Source organism: Lepisosteus oculatus, chromosome 20 (assembly GCF_040954835.1).
Source record: "Lepisosteus oculatus isolate fLepOcu1 chromosome 20, fLepOcu1.hap2, whole genome shotgun sequence".
NCBI lineage: Eukaryota > Metazoa > Chordata > Actinopteri > Semionotiformes > Lepisosteidae > Lepisosteus > Lepisosteus oculatus.
In genome coordinates this window covers 13,421,087-13,444,417 of record NC_090715.1, presented here as the reverse complement: position 1 = coordinate 13,444,417, position 23,331 = coordinate 13,421,087, and the positions used below count along the sequence as shown (strand labels likewise).

General features: G+C 38.8%; 1 protein-coding gene across 1 annotated transcript in view; it reads right to left on the bottom strand.

The window, feature by feature from the left end:
- banp (BTG3 associated nuclear protein) overlaps positions 1 to 23,331 on the bottom strand; it is a 126,839-nt gene that overhangs the window by 50,642 nt on the left and 52,866 nt on the right. The window contains exons 9-11 of the mRNA XM_069181240.1: positions 14,695 to 14,819; positions 12,011 to 12,082; positions 7,400 to 7,444 (exon numbers count right to left, since the gene is read on the bottom strand). Coding sequence (XP_069037341.1) covers positions 7,400 to 7,444; positions 12,011 to 12,082; positions 14,695 to 14,819 — 242 coding nt within the window. The remainder of the gene's footprint in view (positions 1 to 7,399; positions 7,445 to 12,010; positions 12,083 to 14,694; positions 14,820 to 23,331) is intronic.

Below are 23,331 nucleotides of genomic sequence, written 5' to 3'. Positions count from 1 at the left end.
TACAGTACCACCTGTCCATAGCTTCAATATGCCTAAACTGGAAGAAACACAGGAATCTACGAATTGATACAAATGTAGTTTTTACCTTCTTTCTTTAGCAAGTTTGAGTTGTTTTTTTTTATGTATCGTGTACTTTTCAGTAATGCGCAGGGTATCTGTGATGAATTCAGAACAGAACATGTACTTACAGTACCATATTAAGTATAAGCAGTGTGTATCTAGGTGGTACAGTAGCCAAGCCCTTAATGAAAATCCCTCACAACTCCAGGACTCTGGGTTTGATTCAGGCTTCAGGCCTGGGTGGTTTCTGCGGGTTCTGCCCATGTTTGTGGGGGTTTTCAAGAACAGTCCCCTGTTCTTTTTCTTGAGAAGGCATCTGAGAGACAGGGTTCCCCAGTATGACGAGTCTAGAAATCCCAGAAACCTAACACAAGGTTAATGCTTTAAGAGTCTAGAGCAAATGATGGCAGCTGGTAAAAAATTCAAATGCAGAGTGTTAAAAAATCTGAAAGAATATAGAGCATGCTAATTAAGGAATTACACAAGCCTATTGTAGCACAATGCCAGCTCAATTTAGCAATAGTCTTCACCATAATAATGATCACAGATGTAATGCACATATATAGATATCATGCAGATAACACAAGATTTCCTAGATATTGAACAGATAGCTAACAAAACATTCTACCACTAAATAACCATAAACCTAACATGACTGCGCAAATAAAATTCTGTTTACAAAGCATGTACAGTACAATATAACAACACTGTACTATAGAAAAGAAACTTTAAGGCAAGTAACTCCAGGGAGCCTACAGAGACTGTGCCTAGTTGCTCTCACTCTAGACTAAAGTGGGATCCTCACTAAAGTTGTCCTCAGAATTCGAGGCTTCTGGATTTCCAGTCTTGTTCCACTCTGGCAGCAGTACCACTAATGGCCATGGAGACAAACCCACACAGAGCTGTTAGTACAGAGTGGGGCAGCAGTGCCCAGAGGCTCTCCATTGGTTTAACTGAAGGAATTCCTTTGAAAACCAGGCAGATCGTGTCATTGCTAAGCCCTCACATTTGTGCGAGACATCGAACAGCCCAGCTGTTCTGCACAAACAAAACTTCAGTAAATTGTACAGTCGTCCTTTGGAGATTCACTACAAAAGCTGTGAGTACAGGCCTCGTCAGGGGGGTTCAATTTTAGAAGACGACTGAATATGACCGCAGGAGAAAAGGCTTTGCTTTCGAGTAAATGTGCTGTCTTTGACATGACAATGACAGAAAGAACTCTGTCCCAATTCACACCTTTATATAAAACAAAGGTCGGTTTCAGAGAATCTACAGACAGAAATCGCATCACTCTGAGCCTGTGGGCTCACATACCTTGATGCTTCATCCTCGCCCAATGAAAGCTAAAAGGAGTTTTTGGCTGGACATCAAAACCCAGACTGTTTAAAACAGGTCATACTGCTTTAATACATCTGTTTCCTTTTCATTTCTGTTACCACTTCATTTCCCTCTATCAAGGTACATAATCACCTTTGCAACAAGGGAGTTACTCTGTCTTTTTCGCTCAATTAAGAGCTGCCTGTATAAAACACATGCTAGTTCTATCAACTTCACACTACAGTTTAACACACTACAAGGAACACTAGAAAGTATGGTATTACTAAGGTCATTGCTTTTTATTGCTGTAAAATAAGTTACACATAGTTTTAAAATGTTTGGAGGATATGACTTACAGTAACTTTACAGAAAGAGATCATTTTCAGTAACTAAACTTAAAGAAATCCACCCTACTTTGTAGGTTTCAAGCAGCAAATTTTATATTTGAGAAAAAACAAATGGAGACAGTAGCACTTTTTTTTTAGAAACCTCCAACTTTGGGAACACACAGTGCTGAAAAACAAGTACAAAGTTCCCACTAGCATTCTGTAGTACCGTATATTGGACGTCTAATGGGAAGATGGGGAGAAGAGAGGAGTAGAAGACTCAGGAGTGTTACTGCAAGGGCATTTAAAACCAAGAACAGGAGACACAGCTTCACACAAAGAGCTGTGCATCATGGAACATGGCTTTTCCCAAGAAACAGCTGGATACGATCTCAGATCAATTAACTGCTAGCAACCAAATTAGACAAACGTTGCGAATGGTGTCCACTTGCTCACAACCATTCTTATGTTCTCATGTATGGGTAGCTATAAGGCCTTCCCTGACCAAACGGAACAAGCTACTTTTCAATTGTTCTGTTTTGACATGTCTATAGGCTATCTTTGGCTGACACTGCAAACCTTCACTTTATCCAAATTCCTTTTACTTCCACTACTACCATTCTGACCTCTATCACGCTCTTTGCTATCCTGTTATTTTCTACTCTCTCTATACCGGCCTGTGTGTATCGTGTCACCACATTCTCTTAATTTTTCTGTTAAGTAGAAGAGTGCACTTTTTAATTTTTTTTTATTTTTCCATGCGCAATCTAAGTCTACTTTCAATAACCAACAGCTGGACCTTGTCAGCCTGCATCTTTTCACAAATCTATTGTTTGCTTCCTTTGTTGCCAAAATTAGAAGAGGAGTTTATCCCTTAATATGTCGTCAATTAGTTTATTCCATTGTTTTATTAAACTTTTAATGGCTTTAGACACTCAAAACACAGACTTTAATTCAAAAGCGTGGAAGAATGTACATTTCATACAGGACTGAAGAATATATTTAAGATAAAAACAGCACTTAGGCATACGGTGCAAACATGCTTAAAAGCTCATGTGTAAGTCAGCTACAGGACTCTTAAGACTTCTGTTTTATTGGTCTGTAACTTTGCTATACATTGCTGACTTGGAATTTTAATAGAACCACAAAATATCTTTAAGAGCACCACCGTGCTTGGAATGAAAAGGCTGTACAGGTAACTGGATCTCTCCACATAGAAAAGGTAACTGCGTGTTTTTGGTTCAGATCAGATCCCATTTTTGATAGGTTGAAAGCGTCTCGTGTAACGTCTGCTGCCAGTTAATCTTTATTTGCCTTATATTACCTTAAACAAGAAGCTAACAGCGGCTGACCATAAAACACCATTCACTTAATGACACTGCCAATTTAAACAGGAAACAATTTTTTTAATGAAGACAAATTTTCTCTGAGCAAAACAAACTAGTGAAATTAGAAACAGGATCAGATGTCATTGTTGATTTTTTAGTATAAAATTCCTAAATTATTCATTTCACTATTCTTTGCAAAACGACCCCCAGTTCATCCTACTTCTACGAAGCTCAATAGACGTTTGCAAAAATCGCAGGGAATGCAGAGACACATTAAGTGTAATGTGGGTAAACATACCTACCACAGGAAAATAAGGCCACCCAGGTTTTTCACTGAAAGGACATGGTGCAATGTAGTGCAATTAGTACAACCTCAGTATACAGCAATCCTATACAGATGCACATTAAAAAAAAAACTGAACATTTTTACAGCTATAGCTCACTCAATGCATATAGTACATGATTTTAATCACATTTTAAATAGTCAAAGGTAGGATTGATGATTGTCTGAATACTACGTTTCCTTGGGATAACAAAATATAAACTTAAAATTTGAAAGTTTCAATTTCATGAGATGTGTATGTACTCTGGGACAGATGCAAAATTTTTATTTGGGGGATTTGTTTTAAACTAAATTTTAGAGGTCCATTAGAGAACAATAGGAAGTACATGTATTTAGCACTGGCAATTATCTAAAATTCAGGAAAGCTGCATGACAATGAATCTCTGATATTTGTCGGGGATATAATGAAGATGACAGGCCAAGATCACTGCTGTATTTACAGTAGGCTTAGCTCTCTGAAATGGTAGTAACCGGCAATGAGTGGCAAAAGAAGGGAGCCACCTATTTGACTAGAGAAACATAACTCTCACTCAGGTGAGAGCTCTGTCACCACAGTTACAGCAGGTGTGAGAAGACTGGCTGGCAGGTATGCTGCACATGACAGAACAGCCCTTCTTTGCCCTGAGTCGAACTTCTTAACTGTCCTCTAGAGTTCCCTATTTAAACCAGGCAGATTCAATAAGGGGTTTGATTTAAGGCACTCACAGTGAACATTATGCCCATGCTGCCTGTAAGATTGAGGCTGTCACAGCCTTTGAGTAAGACTCATATAGTGCACTTCCTTATTTCATTTTGTCTTATTTGGTCTATAATAATGTTTTCAGTTTTGCCAGATTACAAAGGCAGAATGGATAAAAAAAGCGGAATTAGCAACAGTTTTGCTAAGAACATATACTGTATATATTATATAGTAAAGGCATGTCATAAACCTATGAAATGGAAAAGAGTAAAGAAATATAACCTCTCAGAGTTTTATTTGATTGCTACCACGTGGCAATGGAAATTTAGCTGTCAGAAACTTACCTTCACTGAAATGCAATCTACTGTATGATTTGTTGTTGGATGCTTTGCATCCCAAGCATCAAAACTGTAAACCCCAAATTGTCGGTGATGATGTGATTATTTTCAAGGACTATCACAAAACAAATTATCTCTCCAGAGCACGGATTCTTTCCATATTAGTTGAAATTACAGCACAACCTGCTCAAATTTTAAAGTAGGAACTGGTACCACACAGGATTTTAGAGGATACAGGCTAAGGTTAATAACCAAGTCTCTAGAACGTTGTCAAAAACTGAACTCAGACAAGAGATAAATATGTCATAAACCTCTGCAAATGCCTACAGCTGGGTTTACATGCAATGTGTTGCATTTCCCAACTCCACAATGAGAAAAATCGAACTGGGTTTTCTTTTGTTTTTCCTTGGTGCTTCTCAATACTCAAATTGCCCTCCTTTGATATTACAAGCTACTCGGCACCTCGCAATTTCCCAGTGAAACAAATCAAAAAGAGGGAGGGCTTGTATCAACCGTGATAACAGTTTGCTCTGTTTGGTCAAATTCAAATCCTCAGACCGAGAACACTTAATTAAAAAAACTGTATAGGCATAGGAATTGTGCTCATTTATTAAACCCATCAATGACCCAGCCATGTCTGGGAAGGGGATGTTGTCTCCACCACAGACTTGTTTAGTTGCAGTATAAAGAGACACCGCCCTCACAGCTCAAAGAACCGTGACACATATTGCTGACACACACTTGAGTGTTTTGGCCAATAAAACAATAGCAATGAGTAATGGGTTCTCATGGAGTGGTAGGGGTGGGCAGGAGTGCAGTCGGATGAAAGACATAACAAATTGTCTTCTTGTAGAAAATATTTTCCCATCATCAGAGCTATGTGTGCTAAGTGTATCATGTTGTTAATTCACACAGACAGCATCAGCAAGCGGACAGAAAATGCTGCCCCGTTAGTCCAGTTCCAGACACAGAAGTACAATTACCCAAATATGTATGGATGGAGACGAAAAAGAAAAGAATAACAACAAAAGAAAGCCCAGGGCAGTCCTCGTGCACCCCTTTATGAAACAATGGGAAAAAAACCACGAGAAAAGACTCAGAGTAAAGGGAGCAAGATAACAATTTCATTTCCAGCTGTGCAATGGGGCGATCATGACAAATGCTTTAAGTGTTGGTCTCTGCTGAGAGGGGGATCTCAGCAGCTGGGCCCTGTAAAGACAACAGACAGCCACAGTCCCTTTCACAGCTGCAGGCAGAGGGCTTGAGAGGGGCAGTGGTGTGTCCCTAACGCCACTGCCCGCTGGAACGGCTTCGCTGTGCACCCCTCTGTGCCCCTGCGTCACAGCTGTCTCACAGGGGCTGATCATTACCAAGCCAACTCCTGCCAGATAGTAACAAGGAGTGAGAGAAAGAGAGAGTGGGAGAGAGACACTATGTCTCTCGCAGGATTTTTTTCACCTCTTTTCTGTGTTCATACTGCCGCCTTTTGGGTATGAAAAGTAAAGGCCAGGAAAAGGGAACTTTTTTTTTTTTGCTCCAGCAGTGGAGTTTTGTAACATCACCTCGTTATCCTTTTCTTACATTTATAGTATATCAGATGGAATAAGATTTGGGCAAAAAGAAGAAAAAATAAGACCATCTGCTATCCCTATGGCACAAGGTTAAATCATTTCAATTCCCTCTGAATGTTCAAAGTAAAAAAGTCACCAAGAAAGTTGTGGTAGCTTTACCATCATGCATCCCATTGCCTGCTTTTGTAAATATATGTAAACCAGCACATTGTTTGCCTTCATAATTACTTCTCTACAATTCCTAGGTGTACAAATGATAAATCTGCCTTTACACCTACTGTAAATAAGCTTTATCCTTAGAAACACCAGTTTTTTTGCCTTACATTTTAAAACTTACAGTCATCGTTTTTTAATTTGAATTTCAGAGTTCATGTACAGTATCTGCTAGAGTGGATTTCACAGATGATCTTTTCACAGATATCACTTTTCATCATCAAACTATCAAGATGTTCACTACCTGCCACCCTATTTTCAAATCCATACACTTATGTTTTAGAATACAGCACTGGGACTGCTCTGCCATACCAGGCGAACTCTCACTTCACCCAGATAAGACCCTTTCACGTCCTTCCTTCTATTTTCTCCAATTAGGGGTTGTGAGGCTGACAAGCAAGGGGCGCAAGGCAAGCTACACCCTGGACGGCACGGAACTCCATGGCAGGAGACACACAGAACTGCACATACTGTACTCCCAATCCTGCCAATTTATTTACCAGCATGTCTCTGGACTGTGGGAGATAACCGACGCAAATGAGGGCTGAACACACAAACTCCACACGAGAACACCCCAGGTCTGGAATTAAACCCAGGGCCCGAGATCTACAAGGCAGCAACACGGACCACTAGGCCACGGTGGCGCAGAGATCAAGATTATCCTGTTTCATGTTTTTAAGTCCCAGCCTGCAGAAAACTCAATCACTGGTTCTCATCTGACTACTTTTGACTTCATTTGAGGATCTGTGCAAACCTTAGCGTGCACATGCCCTTTGCACTTGGTCAGTCATACAGAATATCACATTTTAAAGGTTCCTTTATAAACCAAAGACGTATTTACTTGGTCATTAAACATCCCATGGCACTGATCGTAAGAGTAATTGTGGTGTTTTGGCTAACCTCCACTCTGGGCTAGTACAATCTGGCCTCCTTAAAGTTCCTCCTCAAGTCATTTGCCAAAGCAATTTCTCATTCCTGCACCTGATTAGCTGTGCAGTGGTAGTGCGCCAGGCGAAAACATAGTGTGTTTCCTATGTTTAAAGCACTTTGGTGTTGGTTTGAGATGGAAAACGTTATATAAACACAAATAATTATTCTTAGCCAATTACTAGAAAATGTTATTCATCAAGGAAAAAAACTCATCTTAAACTGAGTGTAGATTTAATCAAAATTCCTTCACTGTATTTCAGCCCTTGATATAAAGGAGAAGACTTAAAGACTTACCTGTCCATCCTGACCAACATGGACTTGATGTATCTGCAGATTGCCCTAAAAACAACAAAAAAGGTTTCTTAGTTTCAACAAAGCATATTTAAAAACAGCCCTGGCCTACAATACCACAAGGAAGAGAATTATATTACTTGACCAGCTAACACATAAAATGCCAGAAAGAGGATGATACATATTTTTCACAAGGCCAATTAGTGTAAAAGTGTGTTGTGTAAAATTATGTAACATGGAAAATCATTGCATTAACAAAAGAGAATGAATTTAAAATGGGCTTTTGTAACAACACTTTGTGCAAACTTGAAAAAATATTAATGTGAGGTCATATACCTTATAATTACCTACATCTGCTGTTGGCAAGGTGTTTAAATGCATTGTGAAATCGTTGTGAATTATTGAGAATTTCTTTGGGAATTCATAGAGTGACAAAAGACATATGATCTCTAGGCTGTACATTTGCTTTACATCTCCAAGATAATATATTATGTGGTAACCCACACAAACACAGGGAGAACAAACAAACGTCACTCAGACAGCACCCCAGCTCTGGAACTGAACCCAGGGCCCCCGCGCTGCTAATATTTCTCTTCTAAATGAGATAGCAAATTCTGTAAGAACAGCTGTTTAGAATGCATTCCTATTCTCTGGGAACTGATACATAGACATTTCTGGTATTGGGCTTTGGGTAAGCTTGGTCTTTAAAAACTCTTCACTAAAGAATATAATTAACAAGAGCTATTTCAGAATAACAGGGAAAAGTCGCTGCCACTGCAAAAAATCAATCACCTACCAAGTTTGGATCTTAAAAATCTGCAGCATTAAGAAATGAGACAAATAATGCTTTTGCGTATACAATGAAAAGGGTTTTGAATCCCCTCACAGTCTGTCACTTATGTTTCTCCTACTTCTTTTTCCCCTGCTTCAAGTAGGATGCACGGTGATACAACATTTGCAATGTAACATCAAACCCTTGAGCTGTGAACATTCTGTAGCACTGGATGACATTAAAGGGGAAATCTGTTGCCCATAAAGCTACAGGTATGTAACGTTACATCACATCCCTAATGTGGACATTGGCTTAAACACAAAGCATAATTTGAGACCGTGTAATTAATAATATGTAGCCATCTGGCTGCCATTTGACCGGTGTTAACTCTGTAGACAGCTTTTTCATATTAAAAAATGTTTTTTGACAATTATGAGGTTCAGTATATACGTATTATGGAAACTGGCATGCTACTGGAGATACAGTAATTCCATTAAACAGGATCATAATTTAGACTGTTTTAGGTGGGGCACTTAATGCTGAATTCATAATACATTACCATGTTGGTCAGTTTATTGTAGCCCAATTCACTTTCTGGCAAGCTAAAACTTCTTTACTTTCACTCGTTTTGGTTCTCCTTTTTAGTTTTATAAGTGCACTCCAATGGGGTGTTTTATGGACTTTTCTCTCCTTTTGTATACCACTGGTGTGCATTCAATCTTAATTGCAATCGTATTCGGTAATACTGCCCCCAGGTATTTAGAATTTACTTGACAGGAGGTTTTTATAGTTAGAATGCTGGCTAACAAAAGTGAGCTTTTAAAAAGAGAGTTTCCCAGAGGTAATACTCTTCCTAACCCCAGTCATGTCAGTCAATTATTTCTGCTGTGGGGAATTTTGATCCACAAATGATCAGAGTGATTACATAACAAGTCACCTCCAGGCGATGTCATTCATTTCATTCATATTTAAGAGAAGAATGACTCCGGAGCTCCCTGCGTTCATTATCTGCACATTGATTAATCAACGAAATAAGGAAAGCATACCTTTTCAAAGGTGATGGGCAGTAATCTAACACATTAGAAAACTTATTTTTTTGTGATTTAACATGTCTATACTGATCCCTCTCTCTTCTGAAACACATTTTATGAAGGACAAATGGTTCCATTTATTGGTATATCTGTGAATTGTTGGGTATTTTTTACCACCAGAACGTTTAATAAGATTTTTTGTACTGTGTATTTTAGACATCATTAAAAATATCTCAATGCTGTGTTTACTGTGTTCCAAGGGCGGCAGCATATTACAGAGGGAAAAAATAAAAAGCATATTTAAAAAAAACTTTCAACCTTATTATTTAGTGTGTTATATTGAAGGATTGTGGACTTGTTCCAAAAGAATCTGCAACAAGTAATACATTCAGTCTTTGTAGTACATGTAAGCCACAGAGGCTGAAAACTTAGGGAGGTCATCCAACCTATTTTGAAAAAAAACATCCCTCAATTGTTGAAATTGGGGCTTCAAACTGAATTGAGTAGTTTACACCATGCCAACTGAGCAGTCTACTCTCTAGTATAAAAAACATGTATTCATCAAAAGATGAGCCTACTTTTCATTGGAATGGGTTTTCTATGTTTGATGTGTGGCATGATAGCCTTTTACAGTTTTCTTAAGCAAACAACTTAAAACATTTTGATACATGTATTAGCTGAGAATTTTCACGATCAGTATTTGTGTCAATCTTGGTTACATTCTTAAAGCACCTTTTCTTAAGTTTTTAAAACCCTAGAGGGTAGGATTAAAGTCAGGGCTATGTCTGTGTAATATATGTCAGAAACGGTTGTATTGTTTGGGATGGTTACAGAGTAATGAGAAGGAAGATTAGGGATCACAAACTTTCAAGAAGTAATTCCTGATTGACGTGATTCTAAAGAGTATCCAACTACTATATGGCTACAGAAAAGTCAGGTGACTTCAAGGAAGCCCGTGGAAAGAATGGAGTGTCTTAATTTTCTGTTGGTGAGATTTTTTCAGATTTTCATGTGGTTTTTGCCTTCTGCAGTTTCTATCAGGATTGCAGATTAAAGATTTCAAGCGAGACAACTAACAGACAGGGTGAGGGTCTTAATACTGCAATGCTATTGCCCTCTTCTATCACACTGCATCACCCAAAAGTGACAAGAACAACAAAAGTATCTGATATTTAAACAAAATAAACCTTAACCCTGAAGATACATAATAGGAAATACATAATATAGGAAAGCCTAAGGAGTCTTCCTCACATCCTGAAAGGTGCACAGGCCATTGTCGCCAGAATTATATGTCTTTAAGTAGAAACCAGCCTTTGGATAAAGGAATTCAGTAACAGTAAACTGTGATTATCTTTGGCAAAACCAAATCTGGAGCCTTTATGAAGAACTTTTTGTTTCTGGCAGCAAGATTTTAAATATAAAGATGCATCCGGAAATTATGCCCATTTTCTCGAGGTGAAACATTTTTCATGCGGCAATTACACTTAAATAAACACAGCTATCAGAATGCACTGACATTTTCATTTTTCACCGGGAAGAATTACTTTCACTATACGATTAAGTGCCGATAAAGGAGAAAGGAAAACTGTATGACCAATTGATACCAATTTGTGGTCCACAGACAAAAAAAACAACTGTAATAACACTCCACACATGTTTGAGGTAAAATTAACTTCTAAATAATGAGTTTAATATTAGTTATTACAAAGCTCACGTTTGTTACCCCAGCTGTTCCCTTGATCTTTAAAAACAGAGGGCCAATGCCAAATTCAGGATGAAGTGTGTGAAACGGCTTCCAAAACTATATGATCTTTTTTAAAACGTTTCTAAGTAACAGAAATGAAATCACTCTAATCATCTGAGATCCTGGGGGAAGTTCATGCAAAATATATAATACAATAAGGAATGCGATTTATTAGAACCATCGTATTCAGCAGGACAAGGAAGGACCACAGATCTAAAGATCATTTTGGACCACAGATCTACAGATCATTTTGTGACTGGGACAAAGTGCTGTTGAGCCACTTCTAAAACCTTACATGTTGAAGATTCTTGCAAATACTGAGAAGTTGAAACAATTTACAAAGAGGATTTCAACAATGGTCCTGGAGAGCCCCAGTATAGCGAGTTTTTTTTAAAAAAACAGCCAACACAAGCCATATGTTAAATTAAAGAAACTGCTGAAGGGCATTGAGGTTTGTGTTAAAAATTATTTTAAAATTAGTTAACCTAACAATCTTAGATGATTGCAGAACTCTTCAACACTAACCTAAAGTCCATTATTTATCAAATAAATGGGCAATGGAATACCATTGCCAGGAAAAAGCTTAGTCAATTAGGAGAAATTGGACAGTGAGTTCTGAAGTAACATACAGTTTCAACTTAAATTTGTGAAAGTACAGGATGTTTCAAATGACAACTCAAATGCCTAGATGAACGGGTGTTTTAACTTGCATATTTTTGGTATTTCTGTTGGCTAAGCAACCTGCATGAATTAAATGATTCTGAAAATGAAACATTAAAAAATGAGTGCAGTGGATGGCTTTTCATGTACGTGGTAAGCAGGTACTCTGATGAAATTCTGACATAAACATTTGCCATGGTGGTGCAATTTGTGTGATGCGGAAGAAAATGAAAGATGTGATGTGATCAATGATACCCTTGGTCACAAAACACAGCAGAGAGCAGGGACAAGAAGAGTTCATTTGAGAAAATACTATAAAAATTACAACAGCCCCCAGCTATAAAGCAGCTGGCACAATTTGGATGAAGAAATGGATACAGAAGTTGAAGACTTTGTTAGTATCTCACCTCACTATCCTGTGTGATCTGCACCTGTTCGCCCTGGGGAACCTGAGCAATATGGAGATGTCCCTGAGGGATCTGTGTAAAAGGAGTTAAATCACAAACATTAACACAACAGCACTTTCCCACTGGCACTTGCAACACAAGGCAGTAACAGTGAATGGCACAAGGCTGAAAACCAATCTATAAAACAATAAAAGCCCTTTCCTCCCTGAGAAAATTCCTCACCAGCTTCTTTTTCCATAGATTTCAAACTATAAATAAACCATAACCACAATACTTTACTATTGATGGAAAGAGGAGCTGAGAACTAAGCTCGTGTATGTTTCTGTATCATTTAACCCACAATTCAGGCTAAAGAAATTGAAACGGGAATTTGTTTTGACACACCACAAGCGAAGTCAGCTTGTACATGAAGTCAAATGGAAGTTGATTACAAATGTAGTAATATTCCTGTCTCTCATATGACATGGAAAAATTAAAAGACTCCTGTTGATTAAGGAGCTGAAATCTTTTAAAAAGCAAAGGGATTCAAAACTAAAGAGAGCCACAAATAAGTGGTTGAAATAAGCTTCAGTGACATACTGAATAACAGCTGTAATGCACTAAAACAACAGGAGTCATCATGGATTCACACTCGGGCTGTAAGAAATTAAATTTAATCAAACAGGCAGCTGGCAAAAAAAAAAGTTTACCACTTGCTGAAAAATAACAAAAACATATTTCACAGAAAGCAGTACAAGACATTGGCTTCTGGCACGGACAACAAAACATGTTAATGTTACAATTATAAAACTAAACAACACACAATATTTTTATTGCGCCTTTATGGGCCAGTGCTGTGTTTCAGTGGTATTAATAAAAAAAATGAAAATGAAGCCATAGATTCAGTGCTTCTAAGTCTTTCTGCATGTAAGTGCTTAGCTAGTTACTGTGGTCAATGGATTTTGCAACACAGCTCCAAATGAGAGAACCATGGCACTTTTAAGCTTTTCCATTTGCTTTCCGCCTTGAGAATCAATTAGTCTAACTAGCAAGTAGCTCAGAAGAGTGTCCCAAGGACAGCGCCTGGGAAAAGATAAGCACATCTTCAGGCTGAAGTGGGGAATAATGTCACGAGGAGAACATCGCGGATGGGAGGTTGTTGAAAAGTGCCTTGGGCTCGAGCCACAAAAGCAACCTTTCTGCAAGAGGCAGGCTATGCATGAACAATTAGATTAATAACAATAGCCATGTATTAATCACATCTTAAAAGTTTTCCATCTGTTTTGGGATGATGATCCTGTCCTGATCACGTGAGTAGTGTGTGTGTATGTCTGTGAAAGACCTCACAAGTACATGTCATGAAAACAAAGCTCAAAAATAGTATTTTACTTAAACTTGATCTATAGCATTATTAAAGCCCTTTAGTCCTTCTTGTCACCTGGTGGCTTGATTCATTCACAAATCCCTTTAGAGTATAAGAGACACAGTAATGGGACTGAGTGATCACTCTCAATCAGTCCAGCTTTGTTTCACGTGGGCAGTTTTCAAATTAATTCTAACAATAATTAACAATGGTCTATGGCTTTAATGGACAGCCTTGTCAAGTACTTGAGAAACCTCCTGTTTTTCTCTGGAATAAAAGCCAAAGTGCATTACAAGGCTCTGACTTGGAAGCCTGTCAGTGTCCCCCCCACCACCACCCCCCACCCCCCCCCCACTCTGTGTCCGCTTGTGGGAGCAATTGGGAATTTTCAAAAGAGACACAGCTCTCTATTTCAAACGGTTTCATTTCCTCTGGAAGGAAACAATCTATTTAAAGGAAGAGAAAACATGCCGTCCGCATCGAGCGGACAATAAGAATCGTATCAGCGGTGTCAGAGGTCACTGGGAGTACACAGACAGCCGTGGGCTTCTTTCCTCTCTGGGCTAGTCGTGCTGTGGTGATATAGTACCATCTGCCATTGAACAATCTACAACACAGAGAGGAGCCCCGAGTGGCAGTGCTGTGCTCCTCGGCCTGTTAAAAGCTTAGCTTTACACACTGAGAAAATAGCTTTATATCTTGCAGAAACACAGATGAGGGAAGCCTGCAAACCTGCAGTTTGGTATTTCTTAAATCTAGTAATCAAGGCTTTAATTAGCCAAAATTCAGCTGTGTCAAATTCTTGGTCAACGGCAAAGCATGCATTGAACATGTATTTTTTTTTAACTTTACAAAAAAACGGGTGAGGCCTCATTCTTGGAATAAGAAAAAAAATCACCATTTTAGAGACCACAAGGAATCAGTTACAGCAACAAACCCCTTAACTTCAAAAGTTTCCTTTTAGATCTGACATTCCTGACGGGCAAGGCAAAGCTTTTAGGAGAATCATCACTATCTGTCTTGCCTTTCCCAGACTGCAGGAAATCTCTGAACACATGAATCAGGCTGATTGAACAGAACAGATTTGCTTCTGGAAGCCTAAAAACTATATGAGCAATGACGGCAGTTGGTATTTTATTACCCAGGTGCAAAATCTGTTCCAATGTGTTCACAAGGAGTGGAGATACAGGCCAGCACATTATATTTACATGTCCTTTCAGCACACTGGGAGATGATTTAGAAATTAAGCTCTGGAAGAAAGGGCTTGAGAAATACTTGAGTTGGTGAAGGTGTCACATTATCAATGGATTTGTGGAGGAAGCTGAAGAGCAGCCACACTTACCACTTGTACCTGGCCATCATCCCCGATGCGGTGAATCTGGACCTGCTGTGTGTTGGCCAAGGTGTAGTGCAGCGTCTGCTGGCTTGGGCCTTCTGTAGGGGATGCTGCTGTGGTCTGTATCCCCTCTGTAAAAACCCAAAACACTTCATCAGGCCTCTTCACGTATTCTCACTATCATACACGCAAAAACCCTAAAGGGTTTATTTGCACCTGGCACAAAAGGCACTACTTTTGCATTTTTTGTGAGATGAGAAAGCTACTTGTTACCTGAGTCAGTCCCGATCACATTAGGCTTGTGAAGACCCAGAATAAAACTCGCTGTGCCTTATCCATACAGCCCATCTGGGCCCAAAGCAAATGTCTGTACTGACAGTCCTGTTGCTCAGTCCACTTCTGGACTGGAGCACCTTGTGTGTGGAGTTTACAGGTTAGCCACACGTTTGTAAGAGTTTTCTCCCACCTCCCAGAGACATGCTTGCTAGACTAATGTGTCTAAATTGTCCCTGTGTGCTTGTGTGTGTGTATGTGCTCTGTGAACGACTGAAGCCCTGTCCAGGGTGCAGTCCTGCCTCGAACCCTGTGCCATGAGCCTGGGACCTTAGCAGGAATAAGTAGTCCAATAAATGGTGGATGCACATGGTTGTACTGTATCAGTGCATAAACCGCTCTGTCAGTTTCATGAGAAAGTCTCCATAATGAAATGCCATTCTCAAAAACACACAAGTTTCTAAAGATTTAAAATTTGTCATAATACAAACAAAAGCAGCCAGGACACACGGATTATAAGAAAGGCCTAATCTTAGGCTTCTGAGCTGGCACAATAATTCCAGAACACACTGAATTAAGAAAATTCACATTTGTATCAACCCTGATTTCATTAAACGTGTACATCCAGTGATAAAAATTCAATTTGTTCAGCCTAAATACCATCTAACACCATTAGAACAAAATCAAATTAATCTCTCTTACATTTTTCTAATTTAATATAGAGTTGGATCTGTGTGAAAGGGTTCATGCTAAATTTGGTTAAGTTCAATGCAAGCAGAAGAGGCAGACACCTGGTCAATTCTTGCAGAGAAAGTATGTGACATTGCAGAGGAACTGGATGGTGGAAAATGCTGTGCCAAACATACTATTGTATTAAGTACTGTGCATAGTTGCCTTTATGCTGGACCTAAAATATATGCTCGGGAGATTCTCTCTCCTATATGTGACATTTATGGTAACACCGAAGGACTTTCTGCAGTATAAAAACACTTTGGAAATGCTCATGTACCTTCTAAAGCAGGAGAAGATACAGTACATTATGCATCTCTGTTATTGCTCTCTGAAAAGAGCCCATCCATAAGTAAAATTAATTTCAATACTCCTTACAATACAAATATTGTGATAACTTACATGGAGCTGAGGGTGATCAATTACCTCAAAGCTTTTATAACTATGACAGCTATAAATCTGTTGCCATTTAGTATACTGTTCTAATTCTTTTAAGAAGAAGAAACAAAGCTTGTAAGATGTACACTAAGGCTGATCTAACCTAAAGGAAACCAGTAATTCAATTTAAGTAATTTAATCAGGAAAACTTCAGAAAACGTTTTTACAAAACAATATTTTTGTTTTAAAACTTGACTTTAAAAACCTGAAAGCATCTTAAGGTTTATCTAGAGTAATGGAGCCTGGTGGCAACATCATACAAAAATATTTTCTTAGGCACATATTCTGCATATCATAAAACAGTAAACACAGCCTTTGAAATAATTAATATTTAATCCCTCGTCAGCAGTATCTTCCCCCCCAAATGTGTCAATGTCTAACGCTTACATGCTGGAAAAAGTGATTTCTTGGCATAATGAACTCCAGTCTTGGAAAGCTCTAGACCTCTGAGGGTTTTTTTTTAATTAATCAAAATAGACATTGGACAAATAAAACGGGTCTTGGGTTAAATCTCTATGTGTATCTTGAAATTATTCAGTTGTGATCAGATGAGAAAAGATGAAGATTTAATTAAAAAAACATGTCTGATGTCCTGGAAACAGAAATTGTATTTTTTGAGTACAGGGCAAGGGATGTGAACCTCTGTTGTGCAGCTGGAACACAGACAGAAAGCCTTCAGAATAAACAGCTGGACGGATCAAGCACCATCGGTGCCAACATGGCGAAGACGTTTTAATTACACAGAAATGTGTTGGGCTGTCACACAGCATCATCATTGGCTATTACCAGGTACAGCTCGAACAGGTTCAATTAAGCTGATGTAATACATGCATCTCCTTCTAAATACCTCTGGAAAAAGATCTTCCATTAGCAGGTCCACAGCATGTCAGAATAAATTGCATACCGCTTTCCACATTATCATTAATGTTTCTTTATGTAACACAGCTGTGAAAGAAAATGATACGACCCTCAATCAAAAGTTATTTTTGATCAAGATCAAAAAAGCGACACGACCAAAATACATGAAATAATACGAGCAAATAAGTGAATTAACTCTTAAGAGACATTAAGGTGCGCATGTTTCAATGCATATGTAATAAGAGCGGACAGATGTAAGATACAAAGTGGAGGGTGAAAATCAGTTAAAGGATCTAATATAGAAATCAAGGTTTTTATTGCAATATTATCATAGTTTCAGAAGGTAATAAAATGTCCTCCCAAAAACCATAAGACACTAGCACACCCCTTTTGAGACGTACGTTCAAGAAAAAGCAACAAGACAAATCTAATTATCTCGGTGGAGAGTACCTTGGTTAGTAGCTGTGATGAATGTGTACTTTTTCTGTAGGCAAGAAAGGGGTTCATTTAAGTGAACAGGGCTGCAAGATGTCACTGGTCTTCAGGAACTGAATATTTAACTGAATATTGGTCATGGAAACCAGCTGTACGACGGCTCAGATTCTGAACTGAACTGGCCACACATGAAGAAAATCCTTCTTCAGTACGTGTTAGTTTTGTCTCACCCTCCAGAAGCAAACAGGGCAGAACTGTACAGTACATGCTATGCTGCAGGAAAGGAAAGACAGCTGAGAAGACGCAAACAGACAGCAGACACTGGGAAAAAAGTGAGCAGGAGTCCATCAGAAACTGTGTGGTCAGATGAATGTAAGGCTCATCAATAACATCAAGCTCTGAATCATAACATCTGCAGAGTATAATAAAGGAAGCTTAGACTGGCATGAATGCATGATGGCTAGGGCATGCTTCCGTCTATTCAGATCAGACTGGCTCACCCTAATGCTGTTGTTTCAAAATAAGCTCAACTTTAGAAAGTTAATATTCACTGAGCCACGTGTTTTTGGCATCTGGCTTGATTACTTTGTAGACTAAACGGTTTTATCCTGTTTTTTTTTCTTATCTGCTCGATTGTGGCAACCTGATGATATTAGCCATTTCCCACTTCATTTGAGACAGTGCAAGAAGGCAGAGCCAGTTTTAGGAGATGCTGCTTAACTATTTGCTCTGACCAAATACTGTAACGGTTGTTGCAAACAAAAAAAAAACGTGTTCAGGGCTGAACACAAAAAAAACCTAGTTAAACAGTTCATTTATTGTAAACAAGAGAATTACAGCTGTATATTGTCTACAACAATACATGTTACACCTAGAGCTCTAACCCCTCATGGTAAAAAGTTTTTTTTTGTTTTTTTTTTGGTTCAATCATTGTATAAATCAAAGTTTTGCATGAACTGATCCTGATCATTTTGTGTTCTGTAAACATCTTTGTCTGAAAGCAATCCTTCTGACCCCAGATCTCTCTCTGGCATTTGAAGACAAAAATATGACAATAATGTTCAAGCTCAAGCTGGTAAGAGCAGCTTCAGTGATCGCCTGGAGATACCTCATGCCCCAGTTGAAGGTGATTACACAGTGACCATGTCATGATTATGCTTTAGTTTGGTAAAACAGATTCCATGCTTGCTAAACCTTTTATCTCTTGAAAAATGAAAAACTGACAAAAGTCTTTCAAAATGTCTTTCAGGGTCTCCAATACAGTACTGTTTTTGCCTTCCTATTATTTGAAAGGCATTACTGCTGTTTGACAAATTTGGATGAGCTAGAATTTTAGAATAAGTCTCATGGAGGAGAAATAGAAAAATATGTTACAATACTTAAAAATACCACAAAATTCCATCTAAAAACATTTTAAAATCTATATTATATTTTAAAGCAAATATATTTGAATTTGGATAGTTTAAACAATGGAAAATTAGCATACATTACCTTCTAAGATTATTTTAATTTTACATCTCTTTTGTAAAATGTGACCTGATGAAAACGTGACCTGATGTAGGTTGCAGATCTATCTCCTTTAATTTTAATATTAATAACGAAAATCAAATCACAAGGTACCTTTAGAGGAAAAGAGCATTATATTTTAATAAATATGCCAATGCATGCTTGAAATAAAGTATATATAAATACAAATAAAGCTTTCAAATGTGTTTCTCAACATGTTTTAGTGTCCTTTTTAAATGAAAAATGCATATTTGTAAACGTATTTTCAAAATGTTTTTAGATTTCCTTTTCAAATTGTTAAAACCCTATTGCTCAGCAATACACAAAGGATTTAATTACAGGAGCACCAGCGAGATGATTTCATTGTTCTAAAAAAAAAAGCTGCAGAGACCTGTTCTATCCTAATTCCTCCAGCAAGTTACTCTTAATGATACAAACGAGACAGGCTGACCTTTAGCTGCCTGTAGATTGTTTTAAAGCTTGTTCACACACTGCGATGCACTGTGAAACGTGTTAAGCGGGGCTACCAGCTGACATATTTATTAAACACTGATTCCCATTTTTATCTCCGACAGCCATTGAATCCCAGCTAGTCGCTCACATTACCAGTAAACAGTAATCCTCTGCAGGCGACAGCAATTAAGGCTCTGACTCAGAAGCTGGAGGAGAAACCTCAGCCCCAGTCAAGGAGTCTCTCTCACCACTGTTCCAAACTCTGTCTGCGTTTCAGAAATGATTGGAAAAACGTTCTGTGATGTCGGGCAGCCCGGTTCTTTCCCAGCTTCCAGAGGTTTGAAAAATAATAACAGCCCATTGATAAGTAGGGCTGTTGAGAATCAAGGGAAGACGTAATGACCAAAGCAACCATCAATGTGTCAGACTTGGGATGCAGACCCCTTGGTTTTCCAGCTGTTGCAATATCCTCACATATGGAAAAGGAATTGTTTTTTTTTCAAACTTTTTTGTTGTATACATGCCCTAGCATGTGATTTTAAACATAATTATGTCTTCAGCATACAAATTTCTCTTGTACCCTTTAATGCATGGCAGAGTTTTTTTGTATTATTTTTGGCTGGCCTGCTTTAGAGGAGATTTGAAGCAGACTCCTTAATGAAAAAGTAAAGGATGCTGTGGGTCTGATTCTTCGTTACCGATTCTATGTTTTCTTTCGCTTCATAACACTGATCCACAGACTGAGAGCACCAAGAGTTTTATGTCTAAGAGCATCCTGTGTCACAAGTGCAGAGCAGCGAAAATAACCGCTAATGTAAATGAGGCAATGGTATTCTGTATAAAAACCTAAGCTTTAAGTTACACTATTAATATCAAAAAGGTTTGAAAAGCAGTTGTAAGGGTTTCTTTCTGCTGTACTTCATCATGGAAAAATTTAGGATCTAAGTCAGTTTTGCACTAAAGGCTGTTTACTGGAGTTTTAAGGCATGACACTACATTTTTAACAAGCCTCTTTAATCATGAAGAGCATGCATGAGTATTAATCAGATCAGCCTGTCACTATGATTCTCATACCAGCACATGAGGGATTGAGACAGCACACTTTCCTCCAAAATGTACTATAATATACTATAAGAACCTAATTTTACCCCAGCTTCTGCTCTTTGTGAAAGTGAGTGCGAGTTTTAAGACTGCTAAGGTATTTATCAATTCATCACTCTACAGCTGCATTTTTATATACTTTTACTCGTTATCAGCTTTGCAGTAAAACCATTGTTAAAGCAAAGAGAGGCAACTACTTCCTTGCCAAACAAGTGCAGTTGACCATTAATCCCAAGGAAGCTGAGCTAAAGAGAAACTTTTCCTAATAACACAAAATGTTTAACAGGAATCAGATCTGGCTGCAGGAAAATGGAAAAAAGGGGGATCTTGATTAGGAAATAAACCTTGCTTAACATCAAATATAAAAAACAAACCTTATTCAAAATGATGATTATCCTCCTCTACTCATGGATAATCCCAGTTGATTTAAGAGAAATGTATTAATTTTCTCTTAAAAAAAACAAATCTCTTGATAGCACCAAAAACGTTTTTTTTTATAAACATTATATATACACTATACATACGGTACATTCCTTTTCCTGCAGATGTCAAGAAATGAGAACTTCAATTAACTAAAACTCAAGCTTATGCAGTCATACAAACTGGCAAGCCCAGGTTTACATTACAGATTTAAATATTTATACATTTGCCTATCAAGATTCCCACATCTTGGCAGCAAATCAGCAGAGATCACAGTGCAATGCAATTTACCCATAATGTCATACACTCTGGATACTAATGGAGATGATAGCTGCCATGCACACCACAATCCTAAGTTTATTTAAGGCTTTCTGCAGATGGAATAACTCAGGGTTTGAGGGTTCAACGTGATGAATATTCTTCTTATGCATCACAATGGTGGAATGTTGGATTTAAGAATAGAGGCATTGCTTTGGTCTTGGGAGTCTCCACATACAGAAGCAATCCTACTCCACAAGACTAGGGTAGGAATTATTTTCAACCTCAATGTTGTTGCAACGTTTAATAATGTGTTTCATGAAGGAACAAGAAAGAAAAGACCTATGTTGGACACAACGGAACACAGCTGGAGGAGATCCATTAGAAAATAAAAGGCTGCTTTCATGGTCATGGTAGCCTGTCCTGTGTTCACACTTCACAGTGCTTGAGGAGCTGTAATCCACCGTCCGTTGTTTTGATCAAGGGAATTATTACGTACTGATGAGAGGGTGGGTGGCTCCTGAGTAACCCATTCATTAAAGTTCTCCCACTGGAGTGCAGAACTGACCTTCCACCAGTCTACCGTGGGCTGGAACCCCGGGGCCACTGGTGGGAGAGGAGGGGGAGCTAAAATGTGCAACATACTAGTTCAGCCTCATCCAGAGTGTAGTGTTTGGTCACGATGATAATAAATCTTTAAGGACAGCCCCAGGCCCTCAGATTGAAAGAACATCATTTTTTTGAGCTAAGGACCAAGGGAAAGTTTGCAGGTTGAGATGAGGACACCATAAACAATGAATAATCCCCGTTCTGTATGTCCCAGACGAAACCCATCACAAGAATACATGCACTGCGAGAGGAAAAGAGGATCTGCAAAGAAGATGCTGACTGTGCTTTTATGTTTTCCTCTGTCCACCAGCTGCTTCTCTCCTCTTCAGCTCCAATAAAACATGATGATGGCTCACAAATACGTGAAGTAAGACCTTTCACAGCTCCTCCAGGTTCTCTGATCTGTTGTGTGTTTGCAGCTGACACTCTCGATCCTGCTAAACTCCAATGACTGGCTGTGGGATGAAGCTAATAGTTCCTGGATTTAAATAAAAACCAGGTGTTTACAGAGATTTCTTTTACAGTCTCAACTGTCTATGCTGTGTTTTTATTGGAGTCATATGGGCCTTTTTTCCTGCTGCATAAAAAGCCAATCACAAAAGCAGTAAAAAGTGGTTTGGATCACAGAGTCACAGTCTACTTTAAGGTGATCTGATATACAGCATACAAGGGGGAAGACAATGGCAGCAGTACATAAGATTAAACAATACTGAGACATGTCAAACTTTCCTGTTTCCCCAGCAGGGCATGGCAAAGGTAGGGATGCCTGAAAAATCAAGAGCCAAGTTCCATGTGTGTGTTAAATCACCATGCCGCACTGTGAGCACGCAAGCATAGTTTCCACTGGACATAAGTTGTGATGTTTTACATTTCATCCGCATTTCCACATGTTTGCAATGTTCAAATGGGAGGCCTGGGGAGAGCTGCCTTCAAAAAGCACAGCATGGCATGACATTATGTCAGCCACCATCTAGAACAAATTCCAACTTATTTTTCACCTAACGCTTTTATCTTGACTGACTTACTGTACACACATCATACACAATGTGACAAAAGTCACATTGTTTTGCTAAAATGCCTAGCCCTAATAATTTGTAACCATTTTAAAAAGCTGGCACAACAATGTGAGCGACATATCTTGCTCAAGAGTACAACGGTGCCCCAGCTGGGGTGTGAACCTGCAGCCCTTCTGTTATGAGCCCAAAGCCCCTAATCGCTACTTCATGCTCAGGCCCTGACCGTACAGCCCGAGCAGTGGAAGTTTCTCTGAACCCTACAGGGCCCATGCATGGCGCAGTGTCTGCCAGAGGATCTAATTGATTACACTTATATAGCACTTTTCTGGACTCTCCACTCAAAGCTCTTTCCAGGTAATGGGGATCCCCTCCACCACCACCAGTGTGCAGCCCCACCTGGGTGATGCGACAGCAGCCATAGTGTGCCAGTACACTCCCCACACACCAGCTATCGGTGGGGAGGAGAACGGAGTGATGAAGCCAATTCAAAGACAGGGATTATTAGGAGGCCATGATTGGTAAAGGCCAATGGGAAATTTGGCCAGGA